The sequence below is a fragment of the Microtus ochrogaster genome, linkage group LG4 (assembly GCF_000317375.1).
Source record: "Microtus ochrogaster isolate Prairie Vole_2 linkage group LG4, MicOch1.0, whole genome shotgun sequence".
NCBI lineage: Eukaryota > Metazoa > Chordata > Mammalia > Rodentia > Cricetidae > Microtus > Microtus ochrogaster.
Window position 1 is genome coordinate 56,399,910 of NC_022030.1, and position 27,151 is coordinate 56,427,060.

A 27,151-nucleotide genomic window follows, 5' to 3' on the forward strand; every position below is an offset into this window, starting at 1 on the left:
AAAAAAAAAAAAGAAAAGCAAAAAGAAAGAAAGAAAAAGATAGAAAGAAAGAAAGAAAGAAAGAAAAAAAGAAAGAAGGAAGGAAGGAAGGAAGGAAGGAAGGAAGGAAGGAAGGAAGGAAGGAAAGGAAAGGAAAGGAAGGCAGGGTCCAATAGTAGGATGACAATTGTTAGATCCAGGAAATAAGAGCAAGGTACCAATATAATTCAATGGGAAAAGATTTTTTTTTCAAAAACACACAAAGAGTTGAACTTATTTCATGTACAAACATTAACTGAAAATGGGTCAGAGATAGAGATCTTAATGTAAAAGCTAAAACTATGAACCAGGTGGTGGTGGCGCACGCCTTTAATCCCAGCATTCGGGAGGCAGAGGCAGGCGGATCTCTGTGAGTTCGAGGCCAGCCTGGTCTACAAGACCTAGTTCCAGGACAGGCTCCAAAGCTACAGAAAAACCCTTGTCTTAAAAAAAACAAACAAACAAACAAAAACAACAACAAAAAAAGAAAAAGAAAAAGAGAAGTTAAAATTATATAATGTCTAGAAAAATCTTCAAGGCCGGGGCCATGGTGTCCCATGTACAGGCAGGCTGATCTCTGAGTTCCAGGACTGCTATGGGATGTCTTTCTGTATGCTGTGAATATGTGTTATTCTCATTGATTGATAAATAAAGCTGTTTTGGCCTATGGCAAAGCAAGATAGAGCCATGCAGGAAATCAAAGCAGAGATACAGGAGAAGGGTGGGAGTTGGAGAGATGGCTCACTAGTTAAGAGCACTGGCCACTCTTCCAGAGGTTCTGAGTTCAATTCCCAGCACCCACATGGTGGCTCAAGACCATCTGCAATAGGATCTGATGCCCTCTTCTGGCATGCAGGTGTACATGCGAGCACTTATACACAAAATCAAATAAATAAATAAATAAATAAATAAATAAATAAATAAATAAATAAGGGTGGAATCTGGAAGACACCAGCCAGGCACATAGGAAGCAAGACATGTAGAAAATGAGGTAACACCAGACTACATGGCAATAGATAGATTAACAGAAATGGGTTAATTTAAAGGTAAGAGCTAGCTAGTAATAAGCCTGGGCCATCAGCCAAACATTTATAAGTAATATTAAGCCTGAAAATGGTTATTTGGGAACTGGCAGGCATGAGAGAAACCTCTGTTAGACAGGCTCTCTGTCTCCTTAAGGTGGTGATGTCATTTCTGAAGACTGTCCCAACATCTTTCACAGAACCTTCAGCTTGTTACCTGCTCACCAGTCCCACGCAGCTGACTCTGGATGCGCTGGCAGAAGTCAGGATTACACAGCAGAGTGAGGGGGGACTTCAGCTGGACCGGCACAGGCTCAGTGGTCTCTAGTAAGCACTGCCACTCATCGTCGCTGTCTGGCTCCTGGGCGTTTGGAGTGAAAGAGGTCAAGAGGAGTAACCCCAGATTAGAAACTGAGTGACGTATGGGGTAACAGAGAGCAGCCAGTGGCTCCTTCAGCATAGGAGTGAATAGTCAGACACTGTCGGGGTCTTGAAAAGTCCCTTGAGGGGCACTGCGGTATATGCATTAAGAGGTACCTAGGAAAAGCATCCAGTGCAGCATGGCTGACAATGACAACACATGGAATTGTCATAAAGTCAGTCGAGAAGGGAATGGTAAACCATGGCATGTCTCTATTAGGAACTACCAGGAGGTCATTAAGTAGAATGTAGTACAGAGGATGTACCCTGTATAGGATTTCTACCCAAAATGCGTAGGCCAAATCTAATTATAAAAAAATAATTTGAGGAACACTGCATAATAACTCGCTTGTATATTTCAAGCATATTTGCCTAAAGTTTCGTTTGTTTTTCTTTTTAAAGTCCTTGTCCCAGCATGGTAGCATTCAGAGATGCTGAGACCTTTAAGAAAGGACGCCTAGTGGGAGGCTCTTAGGACAGCTGGATACCACCCTGCAGGAGGCATTAAGATCTCCCTTGGACTGCACCCTCTGCTCTGTTGTAGGGACTGAATGAAAGGCTTTGTATATCCAAGGCAAGAGACAAGCAGCATGCACTGCCCCACTGAGCCACATCCCAGACAGGAACAAAGTATTCTTCCTGGGACCTGGTTAGGTTTCAAAAGCCTATTTTTTTTTTTAGACAGGGTCTCATTATGTAGCTCTGATTACCCTGAAACTCCCTGTGTAGACCAGGCTGTCCTGGAACTCACAGAGATCTGCCTGCCTCTGCATCCCAAGTGCTGGGATTAAAGACCACTATGCCAGGCTTCAAAAAGATTATAAAACCTTGGAGCTGGCCTCTCCCATAATCCTTCTTCCCATAGTTCCCTGCCGTGGGATGCTATCAGCAATGATGTCCTCACCAGAACTGAATCTTGTTCTTGAATCCCTAAAACTGTGAGCTTATTAGTCTAGGGAAAATATTTTTAGTATTTAGTATTCTATAGGTGTATGTATGTACACCACTGTACACTCCTCATGCCAGCAGAAGCAAGAAGAAGGGAGAGGATTCCCTGAAACTGAAATTACAAATGGTTCTAAGTCAACATGTGGGTTCTGGGAACCAAATGCCAGTTCTCTTGAAAGAGCAGTTGCTGCTCTTAATTGCTGGTCAACCCTGGCCCCTCCCCCAGCCAAGGGGGACTTAAATAAAGTACATCACTGGAGCAATTGGCAGAATGTGAATGTATTTACCTTTGTGTTATAATCACAATACAGTATTGGTTTGAAAGTTCTTTTCTTTCTTTTTTTTTGGTTTTAATATTTTTGTTTTTGATATAGGGTTTTTCTATATAGTCCAGGCTGGCCTGGAATTCTCTATGTAGATTAAACTAGCCTGGAACTCACAGAGACCTGCCTGCCTCCGTTGCCCAAATTCTGAGATTAAAGGTGTGTGCCATACCTGATTCAACCTGAAATTTCTGACTATGGTAGCGCAAGGGAATGACTTTATTCGTAGGAAATATTCACCAAGTATTTTGAGGTAGAAGGACATGTCTGCAAATTGCCTCAAACTGATTAAAAAAGACAGTATGTCCATCTATTCATGGAGACTCATACAGCAAATGTAGCAAAATTGTGACAGGTGAATCTGGGTGCAGGGAAGACCACAGTTTGAGTGTTTTCGTCTTCTCTGAACTGTTTTGTACTGGTGACTTAATTTTCACAGAAACAGTGCTGGGGGTAGAGCCTAATGGGGTAGAGCTTTGTTTGTTTTAGGCCATGAGCTCCAATACCACAAACTGATTAAGGCTGCCATAAAAATGATTTCAGGGACTGGGTTGATAGCTCAGTGGTTAAGAGTACTGGATACTTTCCAGAGGACCTGGATTTGATTCCAGTATGGTGCTTCAGAACTCTGTAACTCCCATTCCAGGGATCCAATAATGCCCTCTTGTGGCCTCCATAGGGCGCCAAGCATGTACCTGGTGCACAGACAGACAGGCAAAGCATGGGCATAAGATACACTAAACTTTTTAATGGTTTCTAGAGCTAGGCCTTGAGGCTCACACCCATAACCCAGCATTCTGGAGGCTGAAGAACGAGGACTGTGAGTTCAAGGCCGGCCTGGACTACACAGTGAGACCCTGACTCTCGAGTTTCTGCAACATGGAAGCATAACATTCTTCTGCCTACAAAGGATATGGTACCCAAGGGACCATCTTAGAAGCATAGAGACTGAGCCTGCCAACATGTTCACGTAAGACTTCCCAGCCTCAGAACTTCGAGAAATAAATTTCTGTTCATTACAAATGACCCAGTCTCTGGTATCTGTTTAGGCAGCACAAAACAGACAGAGATAAGGGTAAGGGAATAAAGGAATTGTTCATATTCTGGCGATTTGCACGATGTGCATGCCTGACGTCTGAGGATGTCGGAAGAGAATACTGGATCTCTCGGAACAGGAATTGTGGGTGCTTGTAAGTCACCACATGGGTAGTATAAACCGAACCAAGGGCTTCTGCCAGAACTAGTGCTGTGTGTGTGTGTGTGTGTGTGTGTGTGTGTAGGTCGCTCTGTATCCTAGGTTGGCCTTGAGCTCACAGAGGTCTGCCCTGCCTCTGCCTCCCAGAACAAGCGTTCATAACTGCTGAGCTCACCTTTCCAGCCCCGTGATTATTCAAGTTGAAATTATTTCAAAATTTAAAAATTAGAACCCTAAAACTGACATAAAGGTTAAGGAAGAAATACATGCTCTGATGTAGAAACAAGTCCTACACTAGATCATATGGTAAAAGAAGCACAATGCAAGGCCATAAACAAGATAAATCCAATAATGCAGAAACAGCCAAACTACACATATAATTACATGTGAAGTTCAGAAAGTCTGAAAGGAGGCAGATTAGTAATGATAGCCATCTCTGGAAGTGAGGTAAGGTTCAACAGAGACCTTCATTTTTATTTATGATTTTTGTTGTTGTTTTGGTTTTGTTTGTTTGTTTGTTTGTTTAGATGAAGTTCCATTATGTAGCCCAGGCTAGCTAGATACTCCTGGGCTCAAGAGATTCTCTCCCCTCAACCTCCCAAAATACTGGAAATAGGGAATGTGCTAACCTTCAATTTATTGCCCAAACATAGATAGACCTTAGAACCTTCAATTTTATCTCTGTATTCTGATTTTTGAGAATTATATGTTCACATAATACATAACTAAAATCTATAAATCTGTAACAAAACCATTTTTAACACAAAGGGAGCTTGTGTTTATAGCCTATACCGTTGTAGAAAAGCACTCATCTAACGTCTCACCTCATTTTCTAGATCCATTACATCAGTGTTCTGCCCGCCCATCATCTCTGGCCTCAGCTCTGGGAATGCTTGCTCACACTCCAAGGTGATGTGGCTTTCCCTGCCAAAGCAAAGCTGGGAGTAAGATGACTTCCAGACCTGTGAGGCTTGAGGTTCATTTCCATTGCCCTGTATAGCCTTCTGGGCTCAGGAAAAGGCCTAGGAGAACCAGTCAGACAAGTAGATTATGGGATGTGGTCAGTTCAGTAAGTGTTAACATCCACACACAGGTTCTCGACCGCCCTCCCAGCTAGCCCTTACTCTCAAGTAGACTTTGATTTTTCACCCATGACCTTCCACCCCAATTATTTTCCCTCTCAGATAGAAATGGCCCTTGTCATTTCAAAGCACAACTGAGACAGGAAGACAAAATCCTCAAGTTTCCTGATGAACTAAGAAAGGATTAGAGGGCTGGCGAGATGGTTCAGTGGTTAAGAGCACTGGCTACTCTTCCAGAGGGTCCAGGTTTGAGTCTCAGCACCCACACAATAGCTCACAGTTGTCTATAACTCCATTCCCAGGAGATCCAATGCCCTCTTTTGGCCTTTGAAGCCACTGTACACATATGATACACAGACATACATACAGGCAAAATACCCACACATATAAAATAAAAAGAAAATAAAAAAGTAAACTACAAAGAATTAGAACCCAAGAACCTAGGACTCCCACTCCTGGAGCCCTATCTATGTTTGGGCAATGGCTGGTGACAGAGCCATTTTATGTTTGCTTTGATAACTGTCTCCCTCCCGGACACACACAAACCGCTTTACCCTTCTCGCCGAGGCGCAGGGGGGGCTTCTCCAGCCCCCCGGTCTTCCCAGTTGTTCTTCATTTCTGAGTCCAATATACTAGCCAAGAGGCTTGGTTCCTGAGGAGGAGCCTTTAGTCTGGGCACAGGGGCTGTGCTCGCTGTCACCTTGCTGGGCCTATCCTCTTGTTCAAGGGCAGGTCCTGCATCCTGTTCTTTCTATGAGAGGTGGGTAGGAGACAAGAGAACAATTTGTGCAGTGTGGATCCTATTCATGGTCTTTTGCCAATTCTCTGAAAGTCACCTCTTCCTCCGGCTCCCCCAAGTCACTAGCCTGTCTGTGTCATCTTTTCCTCTGACTAACACACCTTCTGCTTGGTTTCTTCGGCTGCACGCTTACAGGCCTGGTGCAGGATGCGAGACTGGCCACCCTTGGGTGCCAGTCGATGGGCCTGTTCGTCCTTTAGGACCTGAAGTTCTGGAGGCAGACGACTAGTAAATGGAGTGCCCAAATCTGCACCTGCTGGTTCAGTTATTACTGCAGAGGGGGAAGAGGAGAGGACATGATTATTCTAGGGCTGTGGCCACCATGTCCTCTTGACCAGGGACAACGTCAGTGTCTCTAGGCCGCTGTGGAAAGAGGCCATTTTGACAAACAGCAGGAGTGGTAAAAGCTAGGCTACAGGAGGAAGAAGTCCAAGATTGGGGAGGAAGGTGTGTGGCATCCAGACAGTGAGGACGGAGGAAGACTGGAGAAAATGCTATGAAAGGCCAGAGCCCTGGGAACCCTGGTGACTCACTGGTGACACGGCCAGCAATAAAGGGGTGATGCAAGAGGTCTGGCCACGACAGACGCTGCCGGGGGTCTTTGGTGAGCAGCCCTTGCAGGAAGTTCTATGAAGAGAAATAAAACTTCATCAGCCCTCCCTGCCCTCCCTCCAGGCTCTCCCTAAACACTCAGTGGTGCTGGCAAGCCAACTCCTGCGTCTGTTCTTACAGCAGCTGAAACACACTCTTAACAACTCATCCCTTAGAATTCAAGCCAGACCACTGCCTTCATCTGGGGGTGGGGGAACACTGGACGGGACACAACTAAATTGAATGCTGGGAAAAAGAAGGCAAAGTCAAGAAGAAGCCATGTAGCCACCGCAGGACACGGATGCCAGACGCCAGACGCTGGATGGCTACAGCAGGCTACAATCACATGGCAATACACTGGTTAATAGAGATAAGTTGATTTGAGATATAAGGACTAGCTAGAAATATTCATAGGCTAATAGGACAAGTACTATTGTAATAATACAGTTTCTGTGTGGTTATTTTGGGTCTGGGTGGCCAGGAAACAAACAAGTGGCCTCTGACTACAAACAAATCTCCATGCCACCAACTTTGAGGAGTAGGGAGGAAATTCTGGAAGAGAAATGTCACTTCCATAATCATCTTCAGAAAGCAAACATTCGTGGTCACAGGTTGTTTGTGGATGGAGATGAATTGAGGCAGCCATGATTAAACACATACACAAACAAGCAATGTTCAAGGATGTGTTTGAGAACACTCAGTGAATTTTCAGATGGGGGAAGGACAGAAAGGGTATGTCTGTTAAGAAAAAACCCTCAATTAGGCTTGCAACAAGAACAGAAGGTAGGCACTGGAGAGACAGCTCAGTGGGTAAAAGCACTTCCAAGTGTTATGAGTTTGGTTCCGAGCAGCCATATCAAGAGCTCACAACTGCCTGTAACTCTGTAGCTCCAAGAGATCTGACGTGTCTAGCTTCTGAGGTAACATACACTAACACATACACACTTAAATAAAAATAAATATTTTAAGAAAGAATGATCTTAAGAAGCTACTAATAAGCTATGAGCACTGTTCTAAAATGTGGTGATTGTACAACTACAGCCGTTGCTAAAGATTCCTGAAATCTACCTAAGGAAGAAGGAAGATTCTAGGGATACAACCCTCCTTTAAAGCTCCTTTAACTTTTTTGAGAATTATTTGAGCATCCCCAACTATGTAAGTTAGGGGAAATTGTGTCTCCCTTCCACTTTCAATAAGCCAAAGGGAATGTGCAACGAGATTTTATTCTGGGAGAAGACAGTATTTGAATTCCACTGAGGCCCATAACCTTGCCCTAGATAAGAAATGAGTACAACAAACTCCTCTTCTTTCCCCACCAACCTGCTGGGACATAGGTACAATGAGGAGGTGCCACTTCCTGTAGCCCACCCCTAAACACCAGCCCCTCTAATAGCTGAAGAGCACGGACAACAGCGTGGGGAGCACCTAGATTGCACCCAACACTGCCTCTGACAGTGGACCAGCGGGACTGGGGCACATAAAGCCCAGCAGCTCTTCCTTCCCAGTGCCTCAACATTACTTCCTACTATGATAGAGCATAGCCTGCCTGCATAGATTTTGGGAAATGGGCAGAGATTTCTGATATAAAAGTCACCCCCCTTATCTCCTATTACCTTGAAGCAGGAACTGATAGCAGAGGGCCAGTGCACAGGGTCCTTGAGAATGAGGTTAACCAGCTGAAAGATGCTTGTGGTGTAGAAGGGAGGCGTGCCTACAGCCAGCTCATACAGGATGCAGCCTACAGACCAGAGGTCTGCCGTGTGGTCGTAGGGTCGCTCCTCCACCAGCTCTGGAGACATATAGAGTGGTGTGCCTTTGATGGACGTCAGCACCATGGTGTTAGTGCTCATGGCTCGGGCAAACCTGTGGAGGTGACAGGATTGAAATGAGAAAGATCTTCTTGACCTAGTCATAACTAGAAAATTACATCTAGGGACAGGGGCTGATGTGATTGATGGCTCAGTGGTAAAGGGACCTGTCATTATGCCTGATGACCTGAGTTCCATCCCCAGGATTCATATGGTGGAAGGAACTGATTCCTGCAAGTTGTCCTCTGATATCTACAACCATGCCATGGCATATGTGTGCCCACACCTCCACATGCACAATAAATAAACATCATAAGAACATTTTTTAATGAAACCTGACCATTTACTACCTATTAGCATATGGGATAACCTGAACCAAAGCAGACACAGTACCTTTGGCCAATCTCCAGCTCTGGTTCTAACATGAGGCTTTGGGTAGTCTAGGGCTCCCTGAAGGAGAAGCACAGATGGAAGCTCAGAAAACCCTACCCAAAGTCACAAAGCTTGATGCCACCACCCTTGGCGAGAAGAATGTTCTGAGGTTTCATGTCCCGGTGTAGGATGCGGTGGGAATGCAGATAGTAGAGAGCAGACACCAACTGGGCAGCGATGGCCTGAACCTAGGGTCCGAGACGTGAAAGCAAGGTCAGAGGAGAAGCTGCCACACCAAGGGCTTCCAGTACTGAGGCCAATTTGACTTTCTGTTCTTCCCTTCCCTTCTAGAGTCTCCATTACACTATACCCTCCTTGGTTCTTGTTCCTCTTAACTCATCCTTTCATTTGCTCAAGGAAAATCTATTCTATCTCTCTTATTGGCCTCATCACCATGAACAAATTATTCTGTGTTTCCCAGAGTCATCATCTATAACGTGACAATAATATAGCATCTACGTCCCACGACTATTGTATAGATTAATGGAATTAAAGCATGTGAAGAAATGCTCAGGATGATACCTGGCATGAAGGAAAGTGCGTGTGCACATTAGGTGTTTGAAATAGGGTAAAACCCCTTTTCTTAAGATACACAGTCACTTAAACAAGGCAGACAAAACAGTAAGATGATTACTTTTTTGTTTGTTTGAGACAAGAGTCTCACATATCCCAGGCTGGCCTTGAATTAGCCTACAGCTGAGGATGACCTTGAATTTCTGATTCTCCTGTCACTACCTCACCAGGGCTGAGATTACAAGTATGGGCCACCAAATCCAGTTTTCATTGGCACTGGGAATCCAGCCCAGGGTTTCATGGAAGGCAAGTATTCTACTGAGCTATACAGTCCCAGTTGACTACTTAGAACAGCGATGGCACTTCTGGGGTTGGAGAGGACCCACTTGTTGAGACTAAAAAGAAACTCCTAGAGTGAGTATAGTTGGATCCTCCTCAAGCAAATCCCATTGCCAGCCTCTTTGCCCTAATGGTGGATCCTGTATAACCACAATGCTTCTCTTACTGCCCTCCCTAATACTGGCCTTTCTTTCTTAAAGGAATAATAACAATGACTAATACCCACAACATTAATAACAGTTATTTATCATTTTGATGAATGAAATCATTAATCCTCAAATATCTTTTACAAGGTAGATATTATTACTAACTTCATTTTACTGAAGAAGAAACTAAATACAAAGTCGTAAGAGTTATTTGACCATGGAAACCCAGCTAGTGAGGGGCAAGCTTTGTACTCAGATACTGTGGTTCCAGTTCCAACATTTAACTCTCACACTTTACTGCCTCTACAGACATCTGGAATCCTGTACTCTTTTCAAGGGTCTTCAAAAATGGCTGGTGAGATGACTCAGTGGGTAAAGGGCCCTGATGCCAACTCTAATGACCTGAGTTCAATGCCTGGGACACCCATGGTGAAAGAAGAGAATTGACTCTGACTCCTGCAAGTTTTCCTCTCACTCCACATGTGCTCTGGTCTGCATGTATATGCACATACCACACACACACAAAATATATAATAAAAATTTTAAGAACTGTCAGGGCTGAGGAGACGGTTCAACTGGTGAAGTGCCCATTGCATACACATTAGGACTTTGGGAATTTGGATTCTCAGCATCTGTGTTAAAAGCTGGGTAAGATTCTTAGACATCAGAGAAGTACAAACAAAAACAACTCTGAGATTCCACTTTACACCTGCCAGAATGGCCAAGATAAAAAAACACTGATGACAGCTTATGCTGGAGAGGATGTGGAGTAAGGGGAACACTCCTCCACTGCTGGTGGGAGTGCAAACTGGTACACCCACTTTAGAAATCAGTATGGCAATTTCTCAGAAAATTAGGAAACAATCTATCTCAAGACCATTTTTGCGTATATATCCAAAGGAGACTCAATCGTACCACAAGGACATGTATGTGCTCAACTATGTTCATAGAAGCATTATTTGTAATAACCAGAACCTGGAAACAACCTAGATGCTCCTTTACTGACGGATGAATAAAGAAAATGTGGCACATTTACACAATGGAGTACTGCTCAACAAGAAAAAATATCTTGAAATTTGCACCAAATGGATGGATCTAGAAAACCTCATATTGAGTGAGGTAACCCAGACCCAGAAAGACAAATATCATATGTACTCACTCATAAGTGGCTTTTAGACATAAAGCAAAGAAAAACCAGCCTACAGTTCACAACCCCAGAGAACCTAGACAACAAAGAGGACCCTAAGAGAGACATGCATGGATCTACTTAGGAAGGAGAACAGATGATCTCCTGCGCAAATTGGAAGTGTGAGGGCCACAGGACAGGGTAGAAGTGGGGGGAAGGGAGCGGGGTAGAGAAAAATGTATAGTGCAATAAAAATAAAAATTCTAGAGAAAAAAGCTGGGTATGGCGTCACACATCTGTAGCCCTGGTATTGGGGGAGGGGCTAAGATAGGCATATCCCTAGAGCCTATTGGCCAGAGATCCAATCCATAGTCTGAAGGTCAATGAGAGCTCTAACATCAAAAATAAAGGTGGAAAACAGTTGAAGACGACATTGACCCTAACCTCTGGACTCTGCATGTATGCACATGTATGGGCACAAGAGCCTACACATATTTTCACATACATAACTATGCCCTCATATATATTTTTTTTATTTTTATTTATTTATTTATTTTTTTTGTTTTTTTCGAGACAAGGTTTCTCTGTGGCTTTGGAGCCTGTCCTGGAACTAACTCTGTAGACCAGGCTGGTCTCGAACTCACAGAGATCCGCCTGCCTCTGCCTCCCGAGTGCTGGGATTAAAGGCGTGTGCCACCACCGCCCGGCTTGCCCTCATATATATTACACAGACATACAGACACACACACACGAACTTTGACACCCTCAGCTTGTACTCCTAGCTCTTCACCCAGAGAGAGATTCAAAGCATAGGAATGTTGAGCCAGGAAACATACCTGGTCTTCAGGAAGTTTTCCATCATCTTCCAGAATCTGAAAGAGTTCTCCCTCGGCATAGTCTGTTACCACCACCACCTGCGAGGAGAAGGCAAGTACAATACCGATGGGATGGTCATGCACTCTGCAGTCAACAAACATCTGGGGCCATGGGCTTGGAGAGAGGCCACCTGACACCCTCCAAACACACCTCTTTGTCAGTCTCAAAGCTGTCGAGCATATGCACAATGTTGGGGTGCCACAGACCTCGCATGATTTCAATCTCTCGCTGCAGATTCCTCAGCTCTTTCTCTGAGCGCCCCAGTTTGGGGATGAACTTCAAGGCTACCACCTGTCAGCAGTAAAGCAAAGAACCAAGGCATAACCACACCATGGAGAAGCTCAAAGAAACAGACCCAGTGAGCTGCCCGAAGAGACATTCTCCATCCTGTCAAGCTGCCTGTGAGGAGTGCGGTGTGCTCCAGGTTTTCAGTTTTCATGAGCTATCGCACATGCTGGAGTGGGCTCTGTGATACTATCGTCTCTGATACTTCTGCTCCTGTAACTTCCCACTTACACTCCTTTAAGTAACCCCAATAAAACTGAAAAACTGATTCTCCTCTCTCTCTCTCTCTCAAACAGAAACACACAATGCAAATATTCCAAGCTTTATCTCAGAGCTCCACAATGCAAGATTTTTATACTGCTTGACCAACTCTTAGTAATAATACTAACACATGCTAACCTCCCACCTTGACTTTCCCCCAGGGTACTATGGATTTACTCTGGCTTTGTCTACCCATCACCAGGGGGAAACAGTTACTACCAAGTAGATCCCTCTGATGGATTCTGGGACAGGTGTTCTGACCTAAGCAAAGGACTCAAGGTGAGATTTAGGGAAAAGAGAAGGAAATGTGAGTGGAGGGAGCAAGTGCAAGTGGTTTATCTTTTCTTAGGGAATAAAAAGAACACTGACAGTTTGTGTCGTTTAGCAGGTGTCAGGCATTGGGCTAAGTAATTAAGTGTGAAACACATTTAATGCTCAGACCCCATCTATCATCCCCCATGGTACAGTTTGGGGAAAACAGAAGCATGGAATGGTTAGGTAGTTTGTCCCTAGTTCTAAGGCTGAGATCTGACTCCAAGAAATCAAATTTCAGAGTCTAAATATCCTAGGAAATATGCTGGAGTCGGGGCGGAGAAATGTACACTGAGAAACCCTTCTGTCCCAGGTTTCTGCTGGAGTAGGAGCACCGGATCCCACTCAGAAGGTAACTTTGTTCACTACCTGAGCACTATATTTTTTTCGGCCCTTATATACTCTGCCAAAAGAGCCTTCTCCAATCATCTCCAAAACGTGGTACTTTTCCATGGCAAGGATTTCAGGGTCTCTCAGAAGGCAGAAAGTAGCCGGTGGCGACGAACTGTAGCTCCAGGGGCAGTTCCACACATCTGTGAGGCCTGACTTGGAACATGGGAGAAAGATAGACGTTATCAGTCATGCCTTTTCCAACTTTTCACAATAACACAGTCCTCAAAAACATGATCAGGATGGAAAGATGATCAGATCTTGAAAACGGAACGTCTCGAGCCTCCCACTCAAGCTAGGTGCCCACAGCCCACCGTGTCCCCTTTCCCCTCTCCACCAGCGTCGCTCACTTGCTCCTTCTCTAGCTCCTGAGTTTCTAACATCCTCAGCTCCCCCAGCACCGCTGCTCTTGACTCCCGTCGTGAGCCGAGGTTCCCCAACACTCCCCCAACCTAGATACTCCAAGATTCCCAGGCCGTGGGCTGGGGGCCCCCGGGCCTCTAACCGAGTCCCTCCCAGCTGCCTGCCTTACTTTTCTCCATTCCTCATTGCTGCTCTCGTTAGTTTCCCACTCTTACCAGCTGGTCAGAAGTTTAAAGGACTTTAAAACTCTCAGAGATGTGTGACAGACACGAACCGCCCATTCGCACTTTCTAGGGCACATCGGTCGCTTGACTATCAGGCCCCACAAAGGACCTAGAGTCTTCAGTTGCCTAGAAACGGCGCCAGCTTTCTTTGCCCCGCCCCGCCCTAGTTTTCAGCCTCTAACTTCCCAAAAGGTATTTCCGGTTCCGGCTAAGAGCCGGAGAAGACATGGCGGCGTCTGCGTCGGCAGCTGCTGGGGAAGAGGACTGGTAACTTTGGGTCATGGGTTTTGGCTGGCTGCCTGGATCTGGTGCTGGGAACTAGCAACAGCTTCAAATCGTCCGAACCGCGAGCATGAGGGGTGAATCAAGGGGCGAGAGATGGCCGAAACCCTGACATCCTTTCCTAGGCGACCTACTGGACCGGGAGCGGAAGGTGGAGGGACGCTGACCCGAGAAGGGACTGGGTCTGCTCCGGGTTGGCCAGTAGGGCTCACGCCTTATCGACCCGGTTGCTCTTTCCTATGGCCCTGTCCCTCCCGCTTCTCCCTGATGTGACTTTCTGGGGTCTGGAGGATGGCTCATCACACCTCCCGCCTCTCGGGACGGACGTCCTCCTCCTCGTCGTGTCCCTCGTGCCCCTAGGATTCTGCCCTTTGGCCCAGACCATTTCTGCCTAAGCTTTCCTCAACCTTCCGTATCCCCGACAGCACTAAGAACCATTGTCAGAAGAGCCTTACTGCCCACATAAGCAAGCCCTCCTCCTCTCTCGAGCATTCTTAAAAAGAGGCCAAAGGCCTTTAAGGACTTTGAGTTTGGAAGATAAAGATGTGTTCGCTTCACATTTAATTAGCTGGTTGTGACGCTGACCAGACCAGCTAGTTCCTGTGAGTCGGTGACAGCTGGGGAAAAAAAAAGTGGGCGTGGCATTACTGCAGAGTAGTTGGGAGGGTCACTGTGAATTTGTAACGTTCAAAAAAGCCTGCTTTTCATTAATTGTTGAAGTATAAGCCCTCAAGAGACTAGATAACCCAAAGGACGTCTGTCTGACCTAAGGCCTTATAATCTAAGTTTTAGGATAGCCCACTACCCACACACTTCTGTCACTTATGACCTTATTACTGTCCCAGTCTGTATCTTACATCCAAGACCCAGGTCACCTAAGGTGCTTAAAATACTGAAAGTTGTCCTAACTGAGCCTGTACTTTGGTGTTAAGTTCCTTCAGGGAAGCCACCCAGTAATTTTCTTTTTTTTCTTTTTTTTAATTATTTATTTATTATATATACACTTTCCAGGATACAGTGCCAGATCTCATTACATATGGTTGTGAGCCACCATGTGGTTGCTGGGAATTGAACTCAGGACCTCTGGAAGAGCAGCTAGTGCTCTTAACCTCTGAGCCATCTCTCCAGCCCCCCAGTAATTTTCTTTATAAGACTAGTGCTCTTTACTATTGGGAAGAATGTCTAAGATTATGGAGGGAACACCTGAGCTAGGAGAGAGCAGCAGTGGTTGCAACAGTCTATGTCAGCCAGAATGTCCTTTTTATTTGCGAGACAATAAGCTTTGTGTTTAAAGGTTTCTGCGTAAGGCTTAAAAAGAATGCTAAATGTAGTATAATAACCACCATTGGTAAAGGCCATCCTGGGTGCCTTCCCTCTTGATACAGGTTTCTGTATATCACCTGGGTAGAGCCGTGGACTCAGTCGCTCATCTTCGGTGCCATTACAACAGTTGTTGCGTGTTTAAATGTTGGCCCTCTGATCTGTGTCAGGACCATGAACCCTGTACTAGACATGATGATGGGGTTAACGAGACCTCCAGTGTCATGTGTGCTCGGATTATGCTCTTCTCTTTCCTCTTAAAGGGGGAGAAAGATCACTTAGACTACATACTATGTCTCAGACACTTGGGCACTTTATATAAACAAATCATTGTTAAGTCTCCCAGTTGTCCTAGTGAGTATGTTGGAGTGTAACTCAGACTTCTAAGTGAGCTGACCACATAGCTGGTAAGTCATTTCTGCCCTCTATTAGCTACAAGGCCTATGGCTCTTCTATTGCAGTTTCGCTTTTAGATTACTTAAACCTGTTCATCTTGGTATAGCTTTTCGAAATGCTTAGGCTGACTAGTGCTGGCAAGGTTATTGGCAGTACCCGGGGCACAGGGGACTGTGCTGAACTGACTGGACTGTGTAGGCAGGCAGGAGTAGTAAAGCACTGGTAACCTTGTTAGTAATGATGAACGCCATGTATGTAGGTCAGAGAGGAGCAGATGTACAAGCTTGAGCAGGAAGTCAGGGCCTGGCTCTCACTGCTCCCTTTCCTCCTCCTGTGTTAAACCTTGGTTCATTGTTTCAACTCTATGGAAATCTGTTTTCTCAGGTTGGTAGAGGTGAACTCTAAAATCAAATTCCCATTCTTTTTACCTGGCCGGTTGACAACTTAAACATCTCCCTATTTTACAGGATAATTTGACAAGAGAATGTATTGAGACAGATTCCTTTTGTTGTTATTGTTTTGTTTGTTTAAGTCAGTCTTCATCAGCCTTGGCAGGCTTCAGCAGGCCGAGCTGTAGTGGTGACTCAGTGTTCCCCTTACTCTCCAGGGTCCTTCCTTCTGAAGTTGAAGTATTAGAGTCTATCTATCTGGATGAACTACAGGTGATGAAAGGAAATGGCAGGTGCGTATTCAGTTATGGGTGGGCAGGAGTCTTAGTGATGAGATGATTCTGCACAGAATCTGGGCTTAGGGTGCTTTGAGCCTTGACTCCGGGCTGATGCTTGTCATACAGACACCAGTCCCTTACTCCTCCCCCTGCAAAGAAGCGAGTCCTGTGTGCATTCCTCTGCCTGCTTTACTATCTCACCCCCTCCTCCCTAGCTCTCAAGCCCCTGCCCAGTCACATCCTGCGTCTCCACTTCATCCACCTGCAGATCTTCACCATGGGAGATCTTTATCACTTTGCACCCTGCCACCGCAGAGGTCCAAGATTCTCAGTTTGTCTGCTTTACTCTGGTGCTTCAGGTCCCAGTGCAGGTGAGGCCGCTGCATGACTGTAAAGGGAGGAAGGGGAGGGTCCCTCGAGTGGTCGCTGTAATGACTGTGTTGTTTTTCTGCACTAGTACCCCCATGAGGTGCCACAGATCTCCATCCGTAACCCCCGAGGGCTTTCAGATGAGCAGATTCACAAGTAAGTCGGGATAGTTGGGGCAGGGAAAACTCAGAATTCAGCTCCTCTACCTGTTGAAGGAAAGAAGTTTTAATATTGGCTTCATTTCTACCCCCGCAGGATCTCACAGGCACTGGGCCATGTGGCCAAGGAGGGGCTAGGCACAGCCATGCTCTATGAACTCATTGAGGTAAAATGTGATGGTCTGGGAAAATGTCCTTCCTTTAGCGTAGAGCATTTCTGTAGTCAGTACATTCAGTCCTTGTTTGCTTAAGGCCTCACTTAGAGAAAGAACTGAGTGTTTCAAAAAAAGAGAAAAAAACCCTCCAAACTATAGTTGAGTAGCTTCCCAGCTTCCCCAAGTTGTCAGTTCCAGCATCTTGATGAAAAAGTACTTTTCCTCTTTGTTTGAGGTTTTTGTCATTCATTTATTTTGTTTTGAGACAGGGATCCTGCTATGAGTCTGGCTTGGAATCTGGCAGCCATCCTCCTGCCTTAGCCTCCTACATACTGGAATTCTAGGCGTATGCCCCCACACCTAGCACTTTTCCTCTTTGGCTTACATTTATTTTTCTGTCCTGTTCTTTCTTTTCTTTCTCCTTTTGTTTACTTACTTATTGTTGGTCTTAGTTAGGGTTTCTGTTGCTGTGATAAAACACCATGGCCAAAAGTCACTTGGGAAGGAAAGGGTTTATTTCATCTTACACTTTCAGGAACATTCCATGACTAAGGGAAGTCAGAGCAGGAACCTGTAGGCAGGAAGAAGCCATGAAGAGGTGCTGCTTACTGGCTTGTTCCTCCTGATTGCTGAACCTGCTTTCTTACAGCACCCAGGACCACTAGCCAAGGGAGAGCCCCACCCACAATGGGCTGGACCCTCCTCCATCCCAATCACTAATTAGGAAAATGCCCCACAGGCTTGCCTTTAAACCAGATTTATGGAGGTATCTTCTCAGCTGGGATTCCTTCTTACTTGATTCTAGTTAACCATGGTGGGTCTCATTGTGCAGGTCTGGCTGTCCTGAAACCCAGAGATCCATCTGTCCCACTTCTCCAGTGCTGGGATTAAAGACGTGCATTCCCATACTCTGCATTTTCTGTTGCTCCAGTTTCAGAACTTTTTCTTTTTTCTGTACTGAGGTTCAAACCTAAGGCTTTGCACATATTAGACAAGTGCTCTACTCCTGGGCTACATCCATAACATCTTTAAAATTTTAATTCTGAGAATGAGTCTCATCAAATGAACTAACAGGCCTTGAACTTGTGGTCCTCCTGTCTCTGTCTCCAAAGAAGTTGGTATTACAGGCCTGTGCCACCAGGACTGGTTTCAGGCAGTTCTTGTTTTCTTGGTACTGGCAACTGAAAGTAGAAAATGACAGGACTTTTGCCTAGGGGCTGAGTATGAGGGATAAACACTTGAAGGCTAGCCTGCCGTTAGAACTGACTAGAAAAGCCATGGTGCCTTTTCTCTGAGTTTATACTCAGCCAGGCATAGTGGTGCACACGTGATCTAGCACTGGGAGAGGAAGGCAAGAAAACCCGTCAATTGAAAGCATCCTTAACTACATAGCAAGTTCAGGGATGGCTTGGGCTACATCAAACCCTGTCTTGGGGGGGTGGGGGGGTGCAGGCAGGGCTGGAGAGCGCAAGGTGGTGGTGGTGCACCAAAGCTATAGAGAAACCCTGTCTTGAAAAACCAGGGAGAGAAGCTGGGCTGTGGTGGTGCACACACCTTTAAATACCAGCAATCAGGAGGCAGAGGCAGGTGGTTCAAGGCCAGCCAGGGAGGGCTGTTACACAGAGAAACCCTGTCTTGAGTCCTCCCCACCCCCCCAAAAAAGAGAGACAATTGTACATTCTTTATGGTTAAGTAAACAACCCACGAGAAACAAAGGCAGAGAAACAAAATACATGGATAACTTTTCTTGTTTGAGGTTAAAAGAACACAAACAAGGTCAGCCTTGCTTGTTTCCTCCTTGGGGATTTTAGGGAAAATGTTCAGAGTATAGTGAAGGTGGGTGGCATAGGATTAGTGAGTGGGCATTTAGCACTGTAGCACTCTTGGGTCAGACTCTAGGGCAGCTTCTGAAATTCCATAGTGTTAGCTGTGCAGATATACATTTCATAGACCAACTTGATGCCTTTTGATTTCTGTCCATTTGGTTGTCTGAATAAATGCCTTGCCCCATGGGAGAATTATACTTGAAAACTGCTAAGAAAAGTCTGTGCAGCTAAGCACAGTGGTGTGTGCTAATAATTCTAGCCCACCAGAGTCTGAAGAAAAAAGATCTTTTGAGCCAAAGAACTTGGGCCAAGGCAACAAAGCAAGACTCCTAGTTCAAACAGATTAAAAAACAAAAAGAAACAAAAAAACCCAAAGGCATCTCAGAAAATGAAAATGGGGTGGGTTTGTTTGTTTTGTTTTGTGCTTTTGAGACATTCTTACTGTGTAGTCCAGGCCAGTCTCAGACTCAAAGCAATCCTCCTACCTCAGCCTCCTGAGTGCTGGAATTAAAGCTACCATGTGTGGCTAGAGTTTTGAGAGCCGGATGTATTGGTGCAGGCCTTTAGTCCTAGCACTACTGAGGCAGAGGCAGGCAGATCTCTTGAGTTCTGCAGATGGAGTTCCAAACCCTGTCTCAAAATCAAAAGCAAACCAAACAAACGTACACACACATATACACCTTGGAGAAAAAAATTTCAAAACTCATCTCTGTTTGTTTTGATTTTCAAGGCAGAGTTCCCCTGTATATCCGTGGTTGTCCTGGTATTTGGTCTGTAGACCAGGCTGGCCTTGAACCCAGAGATCTACCTGCCTCTGCCTCCCTAGTGCTGGGATTTGTGTGTGCCACAATGCCAAGCTAGAAATATTATTTTTATCTCCAAGTATATTAAAAGTGACTTAGTAAGAAGAGAAATAATTTACTTTAGATTTTGAAACCAGGAAGGTCAAATGGGCAGGGGTGGGGGATGCATAGAGAGGGATTCTTGCAAGTAGAAAGTTACCAGGATAGGAGTACATAAACGGTAGGTAACAAGTAGGTTACAGGGTAGGAGTACATAAACGATAGGTAACAAGCTGCTTGGCGGATGTCAGAGCCAACCAGTCACTCCTGGAAGAAGTACATGGAATGTGTTCACAATCTTCTCTCCTTTCAGAAAGGGAAGGAAATTCTCACAGACAACAACATCCCCCATGGTCAGTGTGTCATCTGCCTCTATGGTTTCCAGGTGGGTTTCTCAGCTGGAGCTGCAGTGAGCTTGGGTAGACAGGAAAGGGCTAGCAAGTGGGCACAGGACTCTGCATCTGTCTCCCTACAGGAAAAGGAGGCCTTTACCAAAACACCCTGTTATCACTACTTCCACTGCCACTGCCTTGCTCGGTATATCCAGCACATGGAACAAGAGCTGAAGACACAAGGACAGGAACAGGAGCGACAGCATGTTGTCACCGAACAGGTAGACAGACCCGCTTTCTTGCTTGCTACCCTTATACTTTACATCTGTCTCTATCCCTTCATTCTAGTGGCTTTTCATCATTTAGTAACAGATACCTTTGAGACTAAATCTCACCCCTATCCAGAAAGGCATCCTTGTATACTGACACATTGCATGCAGCTTTGCAGCATCTCCAGACCTCTCCTTAGGCTGCCCTTTCCTCCTTCCCGCCTCATTGCTGAGCAGCTAACGCTTGTGCCCTTCAGTCCCAGCCCACCCGAGACTGGACTGGCTGACAAGAAGCAGGATGTGATTTCTCCTCTTGTTTTAGAAGGCAGTCGGTGTGCAGTGTCCTGTGTGCAGGGAGCCCCTTGTGTATGATCTTGCCTCGCTGAAAGCAGCCCCTGAACCCCAACAACCCATGGTAAGGGATTTCCTTCTGGTCTAAGCCAGGCATAGTGGCATTCTAGAGAGAAATGGCATCTTGTCTGTGCTGAATTCTCTGGAGTTGGGTTTGACTTGCTTAAGACTACTCTGCAAAGCCGCAGCCCCCACCAGGAGCCTAAGACTTCAGAATCCCAACTCTGAGGAAGAAAGCCAAGTTAGTAATGTGGCTCGTTTGGTAGTACACTTGCCTAGCATACACAAAGCCCTAGTTTTGATCCCCAGAACTACATTAAAAAACCTGGTACAGTGGTACACTCATGCAATCCTGGCATTCAGGAAGTGGAGGCAGGAGGGTAAGCAGTTCAAGGTCATGCTTGGTCACATGGTGAGTTTGAGGCCAATCTGGGCTATATGAAACTCTTGTCTAAAACCAAACAAAAAACCAGGAACCTTGTGCAGCTCTCCTGGGACAATCCTAGAAGAGTTACGGTTCAAGTCGTCTGCTTTCTCATTTTGTTTTTTTCTCCTGCCATTCTGCTTCCTTTCCTTTTAGGAGCTTTACCAACCCAGTGCAGAGAGCTTGCGCCAACAGGAAGAGCTCAAGAGGCTCTATCAGAGGCAACAGGAGAAGGGTGGCATCATTGACCTTGAAGCTGAACGGAACCGGTACTTTATTAGCCTTCAGCAGGTGAGGAAAGGAAAAGGCTCCCCGCTTGGCCTCAATGCCCCCAGTGTTCTTGTGAACACCATGGCCCTAGGGTGTGCTTCATTCTGCCTGGGGAGGTTCAGATTGGTAATGGTTGGCTGGTAGTGGAGAGGGGTCTCCCGTGATGCATTGCCTCTCTTCTCCCCAGCCTCCTGCTGCTGTGGAGCCTGAGTCGGTTGTAGATGTCTCCAGAGAACCACAACCACCTACTGCCCTTTCTGCAGAACAATCTACTTCCCTAGCTACCCAGTCAGCCGTGCCAACTCCTCTACCCATGGCTACTCAGTGTGTGTATGAGAAGATTCCAGGGGCTGGCCCAAATCAACAAAGGCTGGGTGAGACCAAGAAATCCATGCTAGATCCTCCACGATCTGGTCGTGGATCCTGGCGACGGTATGATCGGAGGCACCCGAAAGGAGGGGAGTGCTGTACCACAAAAGGTACCAGTGATATCCAAGAACTACCACCTCCTGAGAAGCCTCTCAAAGAGCCTGTGGACTTAAAACCAGAACCCCGTAACAAAGGGCTTACAGGTCTTCCTCAGGAGAAAGGGCCTGGTAGCTGGCAGGGCTCCACAGCTCGCAGGACTCGGGACTGTGCTCGCTGGGAACGCTCCAAAAGCCGTACACCAGGTTCTTCCTACTCCCACCTACCTCGGGGCCAGGGAGCATACCGGTCTGGGACTCGCAGGGAGCCCCTGGGCTTGGAATCCGAGGAAGGTTCCTAGCAGTACTGTGGGGGGACAGGGAATTGGGGGTGGGAGGGAGGCAATAAAGAGATTTGGCCTTCTTTGCTTAACAGCACCTAGCTTGTGTGAAATGGCTTTTTTTTTTTTTTTAACTTATTTTTCTTTTATGTGCACTGGTGTTTTGCCTGCATGTATGTCTGTTTGAGGGTATCGGATCACCTAGAGCTGGAGTTACTGACAGCTGCAAGCTGGGTATGGCTCTTCCTAAATTGCTATAAGATTTGGGTATGGGGGCTGGAGAGATAGCTCCCTGAGGTCCTGAGTTAAATTACCAGTCACCACATGGTGGCTCACAGCCATCTATGAGATCTGGTGCCCTTTCCTGGCATGCAGGCAAACATGCAGATAGAACACTATATACATAATAAATAAAGTAAAAAAATAAAAGATTTGAGTATGGCAGGGGGCTCTCACCTTTGCTCTAAGTCTGTTCTCCAAAAATGCCAAGGTGAGAAGGGTCTTACTTCCCTGCCAGTGTGGTCAGTTTTGAGGAGGTTGCAGTTGACATTTGGGCAGTACTACAGTGTATAATTCCCTGTCCATGCCCACATTTACAGGGGTGCACTGTTGACCTGTTGGCTGTTTGGAGATAAGCTTCCATGTGGCCCAGACTAGCTTCAAGATTTATGCAGCTGAAGAATCCCTGATCTTCCTGCCTCTACCTCATGAGTGCTCGGGTCACAGCCATTGCCATTGCGGCCAGTCTATGAATGCTAAGCAAGCATTCTGTCACCTGAGCTACATCCTAATCCCCTTGGTTGTTTTGAAGGGGAAAAAGGTCTTACTGTGTAGTTCAGGTTAGTCGTGAGCTTTTTTTTTTTTTTTTTTTTTTTGGTTTTTCGAGACAGGGTTTCTCTGTGGCTTTGGAGCCTGTCCTGGAACTAGCTCTGTAGACCAGGCTGGTCTCGAACTCACAGAGATCCGCCTGCCTCTGCCTCCGGAGTGCTGGGATTAAAGGCGTGCGCCACCATCGCCCGGCTAGTCGTGAGCTTTTTGCAATCTTAACTACTTTAGCTCTGGAATTAAAAGTATGTGCCAAATGGCACACCTTTAATACCAACATTTGGGAGGCAGAGGCAGGTAGATTTCTGACTTCAAGGCCAGCCTGGTCTACAAAGTGAGTTCTAGGACAGCTACGGCTACACAGAACCCTGCCTCAAACAAAAAAGTGTGCCACAACATCGGGCCACAATGCCTCTTACTTGGGTGGCCTTTTGTGAACGTATATATTTTCTCCATTCATGTCAGTCTCTCCTTTCCCTCTCTTGCGACCATGGCCCCATCATTTGTATACGTGTATCTTGCAGCACTGCTATTGCAACCCCTGTTTTATTCTCAAGTACAAACGCAGCAAGGGAGGGAGGAAAAGTCACAGACCAGATTAGTGTGATTGGTGTTTATGGATTTTTTTGAGAGCAGATAGTGGCCTGGTGAATCACCTCAGAGATTCAACGTTCTCAAAAGCCCCCACAGGGTCATTTTTATACAGCATGAAGTAGCCTTGCACCTGGGCAGGACTAATCTGGGATGTGGCTTTAAGGACATGTTCTGCAAAGTTCTCAGCCAAGGAAGGTGCTTGCCCTGGGTAGAACCTCTGGAACATCTGGGTCAGCTGCCAGTGTGAGCAGTAGCCTACATACTCCTTCAGATCTACTCGCCCAGGGCGTATCAGGGCAGGATCCAGCCTAAGAGGAAAAGCAGAGTCACAGCCAATACTCCTGCTAGCACCCAAAAGAGACAGCCTCCTCACCGCCCCCCAAGACATAGCAGTGGAGTTCTGCCTTCTTCCTCCTTACCTGTCAATGTGGTTGGTGGTCATGAACACAATGCGAGCCTCAGTGGAGGCGACACCATCCAAAGCATTGAGCAGTCCGCTGAAGGTGAGACGACCTAGGCCTTGGTACTTTACAGGGTCTGGAGGATGACAGGAATGTGAATGGGCATGTCTTAGCTAAAATCGTGCTCCAGTATCCTCTGCAGTTACCTACTTATCAGCACAGCACCTCTTGTTGCTGACTCAGGCCTCCAAAAATTCCTGTTTCCGCTCTTCCTCATTTCCTTCTTAAGATACCCTCAGTATCTTAAGAACTACTTTCCTGGGTCAGGGAGAAGGCTTTAGGATCAAAAGTGCTAGCTGCACAAGCCTGAAGATCAAGCCTGGTCTCAGAATCCAGGTAAAATGCTGGATGCAGTGGCACAGATCTAAGTCTTGCGGCATGTTGGCAGTGGAGACAGGAGTATGGCAGAACCCAGAGAGGCACTGCTTCAACAAGGTGGGAACTGACTCCACGTGCATGTGCCCACACACTAAATCAGCTAAACAAGAGTCCCCGCCCCCAGCATCTTCTACTTACTCTCCAGGGCCAAGTCTCGACTGAGAAAAGCAGCATCCACATCCTCCAGGAGCACCAAGCTCTGCTGGGGGGCGACACTCAGCAGATGGTTGAGCCGGTCATCTGAGAGGCTAGAGTCTGTGAGGCTGAGAAGGCAGATGCTGTGCTCCAGTTCTCCAGCCAGAGCGGTTCTGTGGACAGACACACAGAAGGAGGGCCTAGGCAACCTGAAGCCTCTTTGGGACTCCCAGGAGGTCTGCCTCAGAGGCCTACATCTCCAGTACCACCCACCAATGTTGTGTCTATCTGGTTTAACCCCGCTCGGAGTTCCCAGACCCATGCCTCTCTCCCCACCCTATCAGGGCAGTTCTTCTGCAAAGACTGTGTGGTTCAGAGTCGAGAGAACTGGACTACTCACATAAAACTGCTCTTCCCACAACCAGGGGGCCCATAAAGAAGGTAGCCACGTCTGTAGGGAATGCCTAGGGACATAACCAAGACAAACAAAACCTAAAGCGAATCCTGTACTCTGGTCCAGGTGTCTATATTCCACCTCAGCTCTATTCCCTACTAGTCTGGAGGTCTTAGCATCTGAAGAAACAAGGTTTCTTTTCCAGAGCTAGAATTTTCTGTCGCCTCATCTGGCTACAGACTAGCCTAGATCCCAGCTGCTTCTTACCTCTGTCAATGTACCACTTGGGATTATCAATGAATTCCCGGATGTCTTTGACAATTCGGTCAGCAAGACCCTGCTGCAGGACTACAGAATCCAGTGGCCTGCGCCGGCGTGGATAACCAAAGGTACGCCATTCGGAACCCACAGCTGTGTACATCACTGTCTTCCCCTCCTCCTGCTGCAGGGCCAGTGCTCGAGCTGAAAGCAAGGAGATGAGACCGTAAGTCTCTTGATAACAGCTGATTCTGCAATTAAGGAGAGCTCTGTCCTGGTAACCTTCTCCCAAGTATTTGGATTCTTATTCCTCCTCTTCAAGCTGTTGATGCCCAACGGCCCCATTCCTGAAAGCCCCATTTCTGAGAGCCCCAGCAAAAGCCTGCGCCTGCCTGTGCCATCTCATACCTTCTTCCAGGATGTTGAAGAAAAGCTTCCGGTCCGTGCCCAGGGCTGTGAAGGTGACGGATTCCCAAGGAGTCCCCGTTTGCAGGTCTACCATCTGCATGTCTCGGTTTCGCTGTACCCGGATCCATTTCCCCTGATACCTGAATAAAACTGTCAAAGTAACCCAGTTTCCTCCATCAATCTGTCCTGTCTTCAGAGCCCTTCCTAGCTTCCAGTCTTACCAAATGAAGTGGTTTCCAGGGCTGGGGATAAATTCGAACTTGGTGGAGATTCGGCCACTTTCGTGCTGCAGGTATGAGGTTTCAACACTGAGGTGCTGGGTGCGGGTGCTGTGTCGGGTAAGCCAGCTAAGCAACCAGGCATAGCTTCTGTCTCTAGCAGGGACTTCCAATGTGATCATGTAATGGCGCCGGAATGCCACTAGACCCAGCTGGGCTCCTTTCCGGGCCACAGCCAGAACTGTGCCCACACCTACCAGCCCAAATCCAGCCCCAAAGTAGGGATTGTCTTTTAGGGCCAGAATAAAGTCTGTGAATGGCATCTTGAAAGGGAAAAAAACAAAAACAAAAACGACAGATGCTTACAGGCCCCGAGACACTGTCAAAACCTAGGGGTGGAGAGCAGCAGAGCTGGGAGAAAGCACAAGACGAGTTTAGAAGCCAGACCCATCAGATGTGCCCCACTTCCTCCCACAGAAGCAAGACGGCAGGTCAGCAGTATCCTTTGGGATGCCAGGGCAAACACCCCAAGCTCTCCAACCCATTTTGCTCTTCAGATAGAAGACTTTTTGCCAGAAGAACAGGTTTGGAGATTTTCTCAACTCCAAAAAGCACGCATCAGGATACGAGAAAGGCAAGACTTTGGTCCCTGGCAAGATCTGAGACAGAAAGAGTCCCCATTGGGTGGAGTCAACAAAGATGATTTTTTTCCATTGAGCTATCAGTGACCACAAGCCTTACTATCAAAAATTTCCTTCAATTATCCTCTCTTAGACCCAGTTCCCAATGAACTGTTCAAACTTTTGTTGCTTCCCACCTAAACTATTACATGCAAGTTAAATTTTAGTTCTTGAAGTGGCCTTTGAATGGACCTTCAGTGCTCGCCTCAGTCAGCCACCATACCGGGGACCCTCTTCAATGCTGTCACACTTTTACTCCAGCACCCTCGGTGACTTTCTCCCATTGGATTCAAACACAACCGGATACGCAGGAACCTCCACATTAGGGCAGCTATCTTTACCAGCAGTTCGACAAATATGCAAATCGCTACCTACCTCTGGCCCATTCAGTTCTGTTGGTTCCGACTGCCCCCTTCTTTATTCCCGGCATTCTTATTGAGATTTCATAGGCTACTTCCTCCACGGAGCCTTTTCCAATTTCAACCCAGTAAGATGTGACTAGGCCTAACTGTAGACCATTCCCAAGGGAAAAGGACTAATTACTTCCTGCACACCTCTCCAGCGACACTCCACCACCGCCACTTCGTCCTCCGCCTGGCTCTCGGGCCACCGGTGAATTGACAGCCGTGACCTCCACTAAGGCTCGGAGCTGGGATCTAGGATTCCAAAACACCTTTCCATAGAGAGCCACTGACGAAGCTCTTCTGGCTGCCGGTTCCCGAGCCTGACAGGCAGCAGCTGTCTCCCACACACGCTACACAACACAGCTCGGGCTTCCAGGAACGTGGTCGGGGTAAACCTGTCACTGCGCCCCCTACTGCAATGACTCTCTGGCCTTCAGACTCGATGGTAAAACCAGGCCGCAATCGGAGGTAGAGCCACTAGGCCCCGCCCCCGAGTTCTACAACTACTTCCCGCCAC

At 46.7% G+C, this 27,151-nt stretch overlaps 3 protein-coding genes across 10 annotated transcripts in view; 1 reads left to right on the forward strand and 2 right to left on the reverse strand.

Annotated features, from left to right (window-relative positions):
• The window catches only part of Stk36 (serine/threonine kinase 36), a 31,120-nt gene extending 17,525 nt beyond the window's left edge, over positions 1-13,595 (reverse strand). Inside the window, exons 1-11 of the mRNA XM_013351685.2 lie at positions 13,465-13,595; positions 12,866-13,042; positions 11,789-11,929; positions 11,599-11,676; positions 8,696-8,826; positions 8,012-8,261; positions 6,341-6,434; positions 5,909-6,078; positions 5,563-5,759; positions 4,751-4,850; positions 1,258-1,401 (exon numbers count right to left, since the gene is read on the reverse strand). Of these exons, the coding sequence (XP_013207139.1) occupies positions 1,258-1,401; positions 4,751-4,850; positions 5,563-5,759; positions 5,909-6,078; positions 6,341-6,434; positions 8,012-8,261; positions 8,696-8,826; positions 11,599-11,676; positions 11,789-11,929; positions 12,866-12,949 (1,389 nt within the window). The 5' untranslated portion in view covers positions 12,950-13,042; positions 13,465-13,595. The remainder of the gene's footprint in view (positions 1-1,257; positions 1,402-4,750; positions 4,851-5,562; positions 5,760-5,908; positions 6,079-6,340; positions 6,435-8,011; positions 8,262-8,695; positions 8,827-11,598; positions 11,677-11,788; positions 11,930-12,865; positions 13,043-13,464) is intronic.
• Positions 13,596-13,699: 104 nt separating this feature from the next.
• On the forward strand, positions 13,700-21,959 carry Rnf25 (ring finger protein 25). 3 transcript variants are annotated; one of them, XM_005361625.3, is made up of 10 exons: positions 13,700-13,740; positions 16,079-16,153; positions 16,407-16,509; positions 16,596-16,663; positions 16,763-16,832; positions 19,802-19,873; positions 19,964-20,101; positions 20,415-20,504; positions 21,021-21,155; positions 21,322-21,959. In XM_005361625.3, the coding sequence occupies exons 1-10, from the start codon at positions 13,700-13,702 to the stop codon at positions 21,898-21,900; spliced, it is 1,371 nt and encodes a 456-aa protein (XP_005361682.1). In that variant the 3' UTR covers positions 21,901-21,959. The 3 variants fall into 3 exon arrangements, with proteins under 3 accessions (XP_005361682.1, XP_005361681.1, XP_026642272.1); XM_005361624.3 differs by having other exon boundaries at positions 20,412-20,504; positions 21,322-21,958; XM_026786471.1 differs by lacking the exon at positions 13,700-13,740 and adding an exon at positions 13,747-14,357 and having other exon boundaries at positions 20,412-20,504; positions 21,322-21,957.
• Positions 21,960-23,132: 1,173 nt separating this feature from the next.
• On the reverse strand, positions 23,133-27,108 carry LOC101994892 (mitochondrial chaperone BCS1). 6 transcript variants are annotated; one of them, XM_013351716.2, is made up of 8 exons: positions 26,785-27,108; positions 25,554-25,873; positions 25,333-25,472; positions 24,934-25,128; positions 24,673-24,736; positions 24,276-24,445; positions 23,718-23,835; positions 23,133-23,606 (listed from the first exon to the last, which is right to left on the reverse strand). In XM_013351716.2, the coding sequence occupies exons 2-8, from the start codon at positions 25,871-25,873 to the stop codon at positions 23,357-23,359; spliced, it is 1,257 nt and encodes a 418-aa protein (XP_013207170.1). In that variant the 5' UTR covers positions 26,785-27,108; the 3' UTR covers positions 23,133-23,356. The 6 variants fall into 6 exon arrangements, with proteins under 6 accessions (XP_013207170.1, XP_005361686.1, XP_005361687.1 ...); XM_005361629.3 differs by having other exon boundaries at positions 25,554-25,961; XM_005361630.2 differs by having other exon boundaries at positions 26,606-27,108.
• Between the last annotated feature and the right edge of the window lie 43 nt (positions 27,109-27,151).

Bases quoted from the DNA above. Each gene is read 5' to 3' on its own strand.
- Rnf25 (XM_005361624.3), top strand. From the start codon at position 13,700: ATGGCGGCGTCTGCGTCGGCAGCTGCTGGGGAAGAGGACTG. The intron at 16,154-16,406 runs GTGCGTATTCAG...ATCCACCTGCAG, and splicing joins GTGATGAAAGGAAATGGCAG to ATCTTCACCATGGGAGATCT. The intron at 21,156-21,321 runs GTGAGGAAAGGA...TCTTCTCCCCAG, and splicing joins ACTTTATTAGCCTTCAGCAG to CCTCCTGCTGCTGTGGAGCC.
- LOC101994892 (XM_013351716.2), bottom strand. From the start codon at position 25,873: ATGCCATTCACAGACTTTATTCTGGCCCTAAAAGACAATCCCTACTTT. The intron at 25,129-25,332 runs GTATGAGATGGC...CCTTGCTTTCAG, and splicing joins CTTCAACATCCTGGAAGAAG to CTCGAGCACTGGCCCTGCAG. The intron at 24,737-24,933 runs GTAAGAAGCAGC...TTATGTCCCTAG, and splicing joins CAAGTGGTACATTGACAGAG to GCATTCCCTACAGACGTGGC.